The 12981-nt window shown below is 39.7% G+C and overlaps 1 protein-coding gene across 2 annotated transcripts in view; it reads left to right on the top strand.

Annotated features, from left to right (window-relative positions):
- CORO2A (coronin 2A) overlaps nucleotides 1–12981 on the top strand; it is a 180429-nt gene that overhangs the window by 147443 nt on the left and 20005 nt on the right. For both annotated transcript variants that reach the window (XM_069106041.1, XM_069106047.1), the window contains exons 5-7: nucleotides 333–512; nucleotides 4382–4498; nucleotides 12813–12917. In XM_069106041.1, coding sequence (XP_068962142.1) covers nucleotides 333–512; nucleotides 4382–4498; nucleotides 12813–12917 — 402 coding nt within the window. The remainder of the gene's footprint in view (nucleotides 1–332; nucleotides 513–4381; nucleotides 4499–12812; nucleotides 12918–12981) is intronic.

Below are 12981 nucleotides of genomic sequence, written 5' to 3'. Positions count from 1 at the left end.
CAAGTCACTTAACCTCTCTGGACCTCAGTTTTTTCATCTGTAAAATGAGGGAGTTGGACCAGACAACCTCCTTTTCAGTGCTAAATCTATGGTCTTTAAAAAAAAAAAATTCTTCCACCTCTCTATCCTCTGAATTTTCTGTTTACTTCAGAACAATGGAACCAAATACCTGGCCCCAGCCCATTTCCAGATTATTCCACATGGGATTACCATGTTTCGCTACCTTGTTGAATACTGACAATGTGTCTGCCATGTCCTGTGTGTGTGTTCATTGTCAGAAGAGTGAATGAGATGGGGAAAGATGCTGAGAGTTTCGTTTCTCTGTTCTCTAGTTAATGATATGGAACCTTGACACAAAAGAGCCTGTAATTGTGAACCCTGTGAAGACAATTGACTTTCACCAAGATGTGATCCTCTCCATGTCATTCAACACAGATGGCAGCCTGCTTGCAACCACCTGTAAGGACAGAAAGATAAGGATTTTTGACCCTCGCGCAGGAACAGTCTTACAGGTACAATATGCAACATTATGCTTTTCAATAAGATAAATGTCTTAATGGTTTTTTTTTCTCCCCATCAGGCCTGGTTAGAGAACAAATGGCATAATAGTGTATGATGAAGTCACATTAATTCAGATCAGACTTTTATGTCTGGTCTCTCATCATAGGTTTATGCAATAAATTGGTCAGAGGCTAGATTGAAATTTACATTTGGACTCTCTATGAAGAACACATTTGCTAGGCAAATTAATAATGCAAGCAGTATTGCAAGAAGGAAAACTTAACCTTGAGAACAAACTGTTTCCAATCATTCATTTGCATAGAAAGAGATGATATGGCCTTGTGGATAGAATGACATAGAGTGGCTTTAGAATATAGAAGACCTGGATTTAAGGCCTGCCTCTGAAATGTGCTGGAGAGGTGACCCTGGGCAAATCACATAGCCTCTTAGCATTCTGGGTAACTCTCTTGAGACTATAAATTGTAGAGAAGACACCAATTTGCATTCGTAGGAATTCACTATCCCAATGAAAGTACAGGTGTAGTCCTTATCCTTTTCCTATTTACATAGAGACAGGTGGTGCAGTGAATACAGTGCCAGGCCTGGAGTCAGAAGAACTCATCTTCATGAGTTCAAATCCAGCTTCAGACACTTAACAGATGTGTGACCTTGGGCAAGTCATTTAACTCTGCCTCAGTTTCCTCATCTATAAAACGAGCTGGAGAAGGAAATAACAAATCACTCCTGTATCTTTGCCAAGAAAACCTCAAATGAGGTCACAAAGAGTCAGACATGACTGAAATGATTGAATAACAACAAGAGATAAACTGATTACAAACTATTTAAAAAGATCTTTTAAAAAAGTAGAATCTGAAGTTCAGTGGAGACATTTTATTTCTTACTTGGGCCAGAGGTTAGGTTCTGGTCATTTCCTGACCTGCTCTATCTCTGTTTCAAAATGAGAGCTCACCACTGAGCTTGATGCTGCTGCCTGAAGCTGGATTATCTGAACAATGGCTTAATTCCAGAGTATGTTGTGTCTCTCTTCCTATTAAGGACATTTTGTTCTCTTCTTCCTCCTCTTTCATCTGGTGATGCGAAGATACAGCCTTTTGGTGGCTGAGGGGCTTTGATGCTCCAAACAGATACTATCTCTTCTGCAAGGAGACCATCAAATGATGAAATGATAGCTCAAAGCACATAAATCCTAAAGCAGGGACCCTGGACATGCTTCATTAGAGCAGGAACTAGCAACAGTTCTTTTATTTTTGCTCTTATACCCTTTCATCTTTATTTATGCTACATAAGTAGTTTTCCTGTTTGCAAGGTGAATGACCCTGTTAGGAACCTTCTTTCGTTTTTCTGTAAGTATCTAATTGAAGTTTTTTCATAGTCTTAAAAATAATAAAACCGCCTTTCTTATTTTGTCTATAATTCACACTTCTTATTCATTTAAACTGATTTCCCCCTTAGACACTCATCTCCAAGGTAGTACAAATTAGCAACAGCTAGGTGATGCAATGTATGGAGGACTGAGCCTGGAGTAAGAAAAACACATCTTCCTGAGTTCAAATCTGGCCTGAGACACTTCCTAGTGACCCTAGGCAAGTCACTTAATCCTGTTTGCCTCAGTTTCCTCATCTGTAAAGTAAACTGGAGAATAAAATGGCAAACCACTCCAGTATATTTGCCAAGAAATTCCCAAATTGGGTCAGGAAGAGTTGGAAACAACTAAAAAACAACAGTACAGATAAGCAAAATTTGTTCTGCTAATGAACTGAAGTCATTGAGCTCGGTTCGGGGTGCCACATTTTAAGCTGGACATTGATGGAGTGGATGAAGCGCATCCAAAAGAGTGGAAACAAGACAGTGAGGAGACTCAAAGCCATGCCATACAAAGATCAATCAAAGGAACTCAGGGATATTTAGCCCAAAGAAATGAAGACTTACAGGATACATGCTTTTTGTCTTCAGCTATCTGAAGAACTATGATTTAGAAGATGCACTGATTTGTTGTACTTGGCCAGGGTGAGCAGAAAAAGCAGGCATGCATAGAAATTACAAAGAGACTGATATCAATTTGGCATAAGGAAACTAACTTTTTGAGCTAACCAAAAGGGCAGACTCAGGTGTTGAGAAAAAGCTGGAAGACCAGTGGTATAAGATCTCATTGAGGAAGGTATGCATTTGATGGACTCCAAGAGCATTCTTGTTCTGCAGTTCTATTATTCTGTCTATACCAAAACTTAGATGATAATAACGCCAAATTTACCTTTCTTTTTGATTTGCATAATACTTCACATACTAAAAGTTTTTTTCAGATCTATTAACATAGAATCAAAAACTTTTGCATCCGTAGGAGTTTTAGAAATCATATATTCTAAATCTCTCATTTTACAAAGGAGAAAATTGAGTCTCAGAGAAAAGTGATTTGCCTAATTTGGGGAAAGAAGCAAAAAATTTCCCTACTTTGAAACTTCAACTCCCAAAATGCCATATTTACTGGTGTATTCTGAACTTCTTTTTCTTTAATGTCCTTCACTTCAGTCTTCCTCTGATGCCTCATTGTGCTGTGGAGGTGACCCTGAGTTCTTGAGGTCTATATTGTCACATTCAAGCCATGACAGGTTCTGTCAAGCAGAAATGACCTTAAGTACATGTTCTGTGATTGACTATATAAGATTAATAGATAATTCTTTGATATAACAGATGAAGAGAGGGAAGGGCAAGAGATACAAGGGGAAATGTAGGTAATATAAAACCAAAATATATCACATTTGTTTTTAAAAAGCATAATTGCTGACATTTACACATCAAGCTTTGAAAAGTACTTTAGACAAATTATCTAATTTTACCTTTATCTCAATCCTATGGCTGCTGTTATTTTTTTTATCATCCCATTTTACAGATGAGAAAAATGAGGCTTAGAGAAGGTATATGATTTGTCCAATGTCACACAGTTAGTGTGTGGGGAAGGGTTCAAACCCAGGTGTTCCTAACCCTAAGTCTAGTACTTTATTAACCATACCACACTGCTTCACATATACCATGTGAAGGCTACCTAGCAAAGTTTAGAGAGCCATGAAATTTGATGTAGGGTGATGAATCTTTGAGTGACAATAACCCTTCAAGACCTCACATGGGATCTAGGAAGAGATAAAGGGGTTATAGTCTACACTGATTAACAGCATGAATACCCATAGCAATAATCACAGAAACATAAAGGACAAGTCATTATTATGATTTTCCATTTCTTCCTTCCAAATCTAGAGCAACCCAACCTGTTTATGTCTATAAGCCAATATTTTGCACAAAGTATGAAGATATGTAGTGGAGCTTCTCAACAGTTTGGAGATCTGATATCCTATCATTGTTGGAATGATTCCTGCTTCTCAGCTTGGTTGTAATTCAGATAGGGGTTCGACTCACTGACCCTGAGGTTCTTTCCATTTTAAGATTTCTTGAATCCTGAAGAACAATCCATGTACACTCAATGCTTAAAAATAACTTCAATTTAAAAATAACTTAAATTAATTTCCCAGCACTACTGTTTATCATCGCTAGACCAGTTTCATGACCTATATTAGGAAATTTCTGGACAGAGAGTTTATAATAATTCTAGTTTTATTCTCACTCAGATGTTCTCCACCTTCATGTTCATGGATTTCCATATGGATTGTTAACTCCTTAAGCTTCCTCAAGCAATTCTCAGAATAATCACACAGAAGATCTTCAGGAATAATCATATAGAGAAATCCTTTCCCAAAATATTCCACAAAGTACTAACTCACTCCTTCCCACCACTTTTTTTAAGAGGGTGGAAATCACTGATCCACTCAAATTATGTCCTCATGCTCATATATTGTGTGTCTTCTTCTAGGAAGCAAGCTACAAGTCTCACAGAGCCAACAAAGTGCTGTTTCTAGGAAACATGAAAAAACTGCTGTCCACTGGAACATCCAGATGGAACAACAGGCAAATCGTACTATGGAATGAGGTGAGTCGGTCAGTTTTCAAAGCGTAGGGTCAGAGCAAGGACCACGCTGGGACTCCTTAGACCTGTCTCATTCCCCGTTTTACATCATTTGTTGCTTTCCACTAATATTCCTTCCTTTTATAGACTCTAACCCCAACCTCAATTCTAGTTATTCTTTTCTCTCTCCTCTTTTCCTGCTCAGTTGCCTCTTTCCTAAAGGTAGATAGGGGATTAAGAGAGATTAGAGCTAGATAAATGCCTTGTTTTTTCTCTCCTAGTTTAGGCTTCAGTATGGCAGGAAGATTAGCCATGAGCTCTTCCTATTACATAGAGAATTTCCTTCTCTTCCAGTGAATACTCAACTTGCAAACCTAAGGCTATATCTCTATATGGCTACACATGTTGCTTCACTCTGTGTGTGTATATGTATGTATGTATAAGAATATATATGTATGTGTGTATCCATAATAGTGTCCATGTCCTAATTTAAGGGAAATAAATGCAGTGGAAACTTTTTCTTATCCTGGTACCTGGGGAAAGGATAAATACCTGGGGTATAGTGTAATATATAATATATGGTTATCTTCAGAAGCATATATATGAATTCATGGAATAAAGATCTATGTTACAGTGACATATCACTATAATTCCATTATTTCATTTACGTATTTCTTCAAATGACTTTAAAACCTTACCATATCTTACTAGGCTCAGTATATTTGAGTGATTATAAACTATTGCTCAGTACAATTTTACATTTGAGGCCTCAGACATGCCATTGGGGTTAAAAGACAAGGACTCAGAATAAGTGCCCTATCATAAATTCATCTGGGATGGCCTCTGGAAGACTATTCTGTAAATGGCCTTCTTATGCCAAACATGGCCCATAAAGAACACTGACTCTGCCAATCAGTCAACAAGCATTTATTAAACACCTACTGTGTGCCAGGGACATGAAGAAAGGTAAAAGCCTGTTCTCAAAGAGCTGTCCATCTAATGGGGGAGACAACATGCAAACAGCTGTACAGACAAGCTATATACAGGAAAAGTTGGAAATAATCAACAAAGAGAAGATGCTCAAATTAAGGGGATGAGGAAAGGCTTCTTATAGCAGGTAGGATGTTAACTAGACTTAAACAAAGCCAGGGGAAAGCAGGAAGTAGAGGTGAGGAGGAAGAGAATTCCAGGCAGAAGGACAGCAAGTGAAAATTTCCAGAGCCAGGAGGCAGAATATCTGATGGGAATTCAGTGTCACCGGATCACAAAGTATGTTTGTGGGGATGGGGGGAGGGGAAAGAGAGGCACAAAGAGACTGGAAAGGTAGGGAGAGGCCAGGTTTTAAAGAGCTTTGATCCTGGAGGTGATAGGCAGACGCAGAAGCAGTTTATTGAATAGGGAGTTGACATGGTCACAACTGTGCTTTTTTTTTTTTTGAGGGGGAAGGCAGGGCAATTAGGGTTAAGTGATTTACCCAAGGTCACACAACTAGTAAGCGTTAAGTGTCTGAGGTCAAATTTGAACTCAGGTCCAACAAACTCCAGGGCTGGTGCTCTATTCATTGTGCCATCTAGCTGTACCCTTGTGCTTTAAGAAGGTAAACTTGACATTTGAGTGGAAGATAGACTGGAGTAGAGAGAAGCTATTGCCTCACAGAGATGATAATAATGTTTCTACAGAACACTCAAAGAAGGGACACACAGACACATGCTCTCCCTTGGCTATCTCCTCGAAAACTAGAACATTAGGACAGAAACATTGAGTCAAGTCCAAGTGAGGTAATTTTCCCTTCTAGAAACATAGATCATATGGTGGAGTCCCCTATTCAAGCCCTAGATCCTGGCTCAGGTCCCGCTTTCACTATGTAAACAACCTAAACCAACTATAGTTCAAAAGAATACCCTAATTAAATCTACTGTCAACTAACCCTTCCTTCTTGGTTCAGTCATTTTTCAGTTGTGTCCAACTCTTCATGACCCCATTTGGGGTTTTCTTAGCATGAGATACTGGAGTGGTTTGTCATTTCCTTTTCCAGTTCATTTTACAGGTGAGGAAACTGAGGCAAACAGGGTTAAGTGACTTGTCCAGAGTAACACAGCTAGTAAATGTCTCAGGTCAGATTCGAACTAAGGAAGATGAGTCTTCCTTACTCCAGGCCTGGCATCCTATCCACTGTACCACCTAGATGCCCCCCCCACTTCCTCCTTCCTAAACATAAATTAGTGTGGTACAGAACATTGGCTTTGGAATCAGAAGACCCGAGTTCAAGTGCCTTCTTTGATGCTTATTACCTGTATGGGAAAGTCACTTAATCTCCCCAGGTCTCTGTTTCCTCATCTGTAAGTTGAAGGGGTTGCACTGGACAGTTTCAGAGGTCTCTTCATCTCTAAGCACACCCCCCCCTCAGAATATTAATCGATAAAACAAGAAACATTTGCTAAGCACTAGGCTAGATACTAGGGATACAGAGATTAAAAAACACAAAAATGCCCTCAAGGAACTACCATTCTGGGGTGGTGACAACATGTACACATATAATCAAATCTATAGTCATTTCAAAGTATTAGCGTCCTGGAAGAATCAGGTAAATCTTGAGTAACCTTAAGTTTAAAATTTTAAATTGGGTTTGAAGAGGAACCAGGAATTCCAAGAGGTAGAGGTAAGGACTGAGTGGATTTCAGGCATGGGAAACATCCTGTGCAAAGTTAAAGAGAAAGATAGGATGTGGAATATTGTGGATGAGGGAAAGACCAGTGGATCAGGTTGGGCAGATTGCAGGGTGTTTTAAGAGGACTAATGTGTAACAAACCTGGGAAAGCAAGCTGGATTTTTTTTTTTTTGCCTTTTGGAGGGCATTTAGGGTTAAGTAACTTGCCCAAGGTTACATGGCTAGTTTGTGTGTGTGTGTGTGTGGGGGGGTGTTTAGTGTCGGAGGCTGGAACCAAACTCAGGTCCTCCTGACTCCTTTACTCACTGCGCCACCTAGCCGCCCCAGTAAGCTGGATTTTGATGGTGGAACAATTTAATTATCAAGTAGAAGAATCTGTGTGTGATCCTAGAGAAATCAGGAAGCCCCTGAAATATTTGGAGTAGAGGAGACACATAGTGGGACCTATGCTTTAGGACTATCACTTTGGCAGCTATGCAGAGGCTGAAGTGGAGGTGGGAGAGACACAAAGGAGAGACTAATTGAGAGGTTATTGCAACAGTCCAGGCAGAAGGTGATGAAAACCTGAGCAAGTGTGGTAGCTATGGTAATATCATCTCAGTACATTTCCACTGTGCAGCTCAGATAAATCAGATCCCTGGCTTTTACCCCCACTCAATGTGGAGCAAGCCTGCTGTTTCCCCTGGCCATGGTGCTGACAGCTTTCCTTAAACTCACTTGATTCCAAATTAGGGCACCAAGCCTGACAATAGGTCTCAGAATATAGGATGGTGACTACAAAACATGTTTTAACAAATCAAATCTATTAAGCACATACTATGTACCAGTGGATATGCAAATGCAAAGAATGAAATAATCCTACTCACAAAGAGTTTACATTCTAATGGGGGAGACAACAAAGTACATTTCTAAGTACATTCTAATGGAGGAGACAATAATGACATATAAAGGCATATACAGCATAAATATGAAATGAAAAAATGCAGATAAACACAACGAAGTTAACTATAAGATAGTTTGGGAGGTTCAGGAAAGGCTTCGTGCAGAAGATGGTGCTGAGGTAGAAAGGCAGATAGAAATAAAGGAGTAAAACAAGAAAATAAAGAGGAGAAGATTGTGCTCATCTATGGTTCAGACATGAAGAGTGACTCAGACCCATTCATATATACAGAGACATATACACAAACACTTTTGGTTTTTTTGGTTTTTTGCCTTTTTTCCTTTTTGGAAGGCAATTGGAATTAAGTAACTTGCCTAAGGTTACACGGCTAGTTTTTGTGTGTGTGTGTTAAGTGTCTGAGTCCAGAACCGAACTTGGGTCCTCCTGACTCCAGAGCCAGCGCTTCACTCACTGTGCCACCTAGCCGCCCCCACAAACACATTTTTGCTGGAACTCTAGGTCTATTTGCATTCTCAAGGTACTTTCCCCTCCCCCTATCTGTAGACTACAAGAGACTAGACACTGTTCCATGCCAATGTCTTAGCATTTATCAAATCTTATTATCACCATTCCCAAATGCTAGAGTAGTGGGGAAAGGAGAGGAATTGATCAGGATACCCCACCCCAAGCAACAGATTTCCCATCCCTCAGCCCAATTGACATAAAAGGGAGTATTGGTTAATTAGTGTGTTAAACAGAGGGCAAGGAAGCATTTTCACTTCATTACTCCTTTATGAGGTGTGAAGAAATTCTCTTTGATAAGGTTAGAGGGCAGTTAGCTATTGGCTAGCAAAGGATCAGTCATATTCTTGTGGCCCTTTAACAAAGGTTATACTCAGTGAGTATGCAACAGAGAAGAAACCTAGCCTTCGAAGAATAACCCAGCTCTTGAGAGGGGATCATTCCTTGACACTGAAGGGGAGAAGGGATTTCTCTCCTTCCTTCCTCTTCCCCTACTCCCTACCCTACTTTCACTGGCCGTGATATCTTACAGTAGAGCTACTTGCCCAGTTGGAGACACAGCATTCAGTATGAAGCAGAGAGAAAAAGGATCAAAGCAGGAAACAACCTAGAGGAATGTGACCATGTGAAGCAGAAAAGAAAGCCAGCAATGAATTCAAAAGAGAGTTAATTCTGGCAGTTGGTAGTTGAGCTGCAAAGAAGAAGAGGAACAGGGAGCCAAGTTGAGCGACCTGCCCAGCAGAGACACTGTACCCAGAGGGGAGTAATGTGAGGATGCCATAAGATAAGTTATTGGGGCCCCACAAAATCAGGGGTGTGAGTGGCCTTGGCCATTTATGTCCACTGGGTATGTACCTCACTGCCAGTATACTCTTATTATACCTGTTGACATCACATGTATTTCTGAGCCACTGGGTATCAGGTTTATGGGGAAAGTATTTTTAGCTACTGTTTTTACTCTACCATTTAAGTAAATGCCTTTGCTTCAAATGAATTATACCTATTTTTTGATTCTTAAAGATGCACCAGCAATGAAGGCTTGGAAGCTGAAGTTTTAGGACTACAAACCCACAGAATTCTTTGAATTTTAGTTGTAGTCATATACCCAGGGATCCAACTTGTGAATGTGAGTGTCAATGTGGGTGCTACACTAGTATCACCCCTTGGGTGTTGGTAAGAGTACCCAGACTCACCCAAACACACATTTCTAACCATCTATGTAGGTAGGAGATGTCTGCCTTTGCCTGACCCTAGAAGCTACTCTTCCTGTTCTTCCATAGCTTAAATCTCATTGATTCCCAACATGGAATTGGGACCAAGGGCTAGGAGGTGTATTTAGTACCCAAATTCCCTGAAATTTACCCTCACATTGCCTAGTAAACTCTTAAATTCCTAAACACTCCCAAATACATAAGCTAATACAACACTTAGATCGTCTTCTCTCTCTCTCTACCCCCCCCATTCCTCAGAGTCACTTAAACCAAACACTAACTCTTCTAGCATCATCCCAAACTCTATCCAAGTTCTGTCTCTCTAATAATTCTACTCCACTGATTACCAGAATCAGAACAACTCCCTGACATTCCTGTATAGCCCAGAGCATAATTCACCACTATGGACTGCTTTGGGCCTTCTTCACTTTGCCTATATGGCTACTACCTCTTCAGAGTCATAGAATGTCAGAGTTGAAAGAGACCTCAGATGCCAACTATTATTATTACAACCAATACCTTAAGAATCCCTTCTATCATATTTCCAACAGAGTCATTCAGCCTTTGCTTGAAGACCACTAGGAATGGGGAAGCCTGAGGCAGCCCATTCTACCTCTGGATAGCTTTAATTATCCAGAAAGTTTTTCCCCTTATATCAAGTCTTAATCTTTTCTGTCATTGCTCTTAGTTCTGACTATGGAGTCTACCATTATGTCCCTCTCTCTTTCTTCCCTTCCTCCACTTTCATGTTGTGAATTCAACATACTGAACTTCTCTTCTTCCATAATATTCCATCATTCTTCCCACTTATTCTGCGCCTTCACCTCCACCATATCTTGGACCACAGACTCTTTCTCTTGTTTCCACCATTGATCTTCAACCATCTTCAGGAGCTAATTCTTAAACTAAAGCTGCTCCTTAATAATAACTTAAAGGTTTTGCAAAATATTACTTCTTTTGGTTCTTGAAACAACCCTTTGAGGTAGGTTTAAGTTCTGTTCTGATTCTCTATGTATTCTCTCTGGAGTTCTCTCCCAGGTGGTTTAGCTTTGATGACAGGCAAACCTTTCCTCAGTTACTTTTTCTGCTAATTTCTATATGAGATCACCTGATTTGAAGGGTTATAGCCTCCCTGATCCAATCCCTGAAGTTCTTTTCTTTTTTTTTTTTTTTTTTGCTTTTTGGAGGGCAGTTGGGGTTAAGTGACTTGCCCAAGGTCACACGGCTAGATTTGTGTGTGTGTGTTGTGTCTGAAGTCAGATTTGAACTCAGGTCCTCCTGACTGCAGGGCTGGTGCTCTATTCACTGCACCACCTAGCTGCCCAGAGTGAAGTTCTTTTCTAATACATGAATACAATTGGACACAGATCTTCCTTGGATATGGGCTCTTGGTGTTACTGGAGAGTCGGAGAGATACATCAGTCTCACTTCTCTAAGCCTGGCCATGAGATGAACATTTTCCAGGTCTCCCATTAATATGGAGGGTGAACTGCCTACACCAACATAAAAGTGCCCTGGCTGCATACAGTCAAGACAAAGACCCAGGCCAACTGAAAATGACTGAACTCTTGGATTTGTAGATCTCAGCCTGACCCCTTCTGGCCATCCTCACAACTGGTGAAGCCCAACTGAAGCCCATCCCTAAAAGCCCTGGACTGAAGGCTCCACACCAAGTCACGTGAGCCCCAGACAAGGCAGCGCTCCTGAGATACTCGATTCTCTTTATCCTGTATCACCATACAGAAAGTGTTCCATGTCCTCTGCCCTTTCCAGAATGAGTATTTCTAAACATTCTGTCCCTGTGGGCAAAGGTAATTGGAGGGTTATTTGTTGATCTTGATGAATGAAGATGAATAATAGTAATCATTTCAGACCCAAACCCTCTTTTTCCTTAATAAGAGAGTGCTTTCCAAAAAAATATTGAAGATATTTCCCAAAATTTACCATTTCCTATCTCTTTTATGCTAACAGATAGTTTCTTTGGTTATACAAACCAGAACTCACTTCTAATCTAGTGCCCAAACATTCATATATATATATATATATAGGGCAAGTATTTGCTGTAAGTTTTGATTACTCAAATTAAATTAAATCAAATTACTAGGATGGAGAGCTTTCTTAGCCAATTCCTTTTTCCTCACCTGCCAATGGTCACTGAACTTTGTTTTTCCCTTTATCCATCTAATATGTCTTTTCCTTTTTAACCATTTTCCTTTTTTAACCCATTTTTGTTTTTGTTTCATGAGATTTTGACAGGGATGAAGTTTTACTTCTTTCCCCTCCAACCCAACCACTCTCATTACTGTTTTGACATGTAGGATGCAATTCTGAGCAAAATCATTTATATAATTATACTTTGGAGAGTATGCTTTGATTGGGAGCATCAAGGATCCATCATGGGAGATCCATGATACATAAGGCAGCACCCATGCTTTTTGAAGACTTTTTCCAAACTGAGAATAAGTTGTTTGGCTATTCTTAGAGGAGCAATGTGGAATCATAGAAAATACACTGGCCTGGTCATTAAAAATCTTAGTATCACTCCTATTTTTGGCACTTTTCTACTATATGACCTTGGGAAAAATCACTTCACTTATTAGGGCTGTTTCCTTATCTATAAAAATGATGGAGTTAGACTATATGATCTCTCAAGTGCCTTCCAGATCTAATGTTCTATGACCCTATGGATTCAATAAGATGAAGATTACAACATTAGACCAAGGAAAGGTGTTTTGTGATAGTGTTTCCCAAACTACTGATGCTTGGAAAAATGTTACTAGTCTACCGTATTTTTTACTACCAAAGGTCTTTATTTCTTAAAATTTATTAACTTAAACACTGACTCCTTCTCTTTGTATTTATTTCTACCTCTCTCTGGCTTCCAAACCATTTTTCCTGGGTCCTATGAATCTTGTCTATTGATGCTGCAAATGAGGGAACAGTTAGTCATGGAGAATTTAGAGATTTTCCTGGTACATTGTGTAGACTGGGCTGCATTGGTTTCCAACTAAACAAGTAACTGAATAACCTTTTTTTCATTTCTTCTTTCCTGAACAGGATGACCTTTCTGTGCCTTTAACTGAAGAGGACCTAGATGGCTCTTCTGGTGTATTGTTCCCCTTCTATGATTCAGACACCAATATGCTCTATGTGGTGGGCAAGGTAAGCTTTGTGACTATGAGAATTAAAACTTAAGGATGCTAAATATGTAATGATGCAATAGTTG

This window comes from Petaurus breviceps, unplaced genomic scaffold (assembly GCF_028583685.1).
Source record: "Petaurus breviceps papuanus isolate PSGF00001 unplaced genomic scaffold, PetGlider_PUasm1.0 138, whole genome shotgun sequence".
NCBI lineage: Eukaryota > Metazoa > Chordata > Mammalia > Diprotodontia > Petauridae > Petaurus > Petaurus breviceps.
This window is presented reverse-complemented; position numbering and strand designations above follow the sequence as displayed.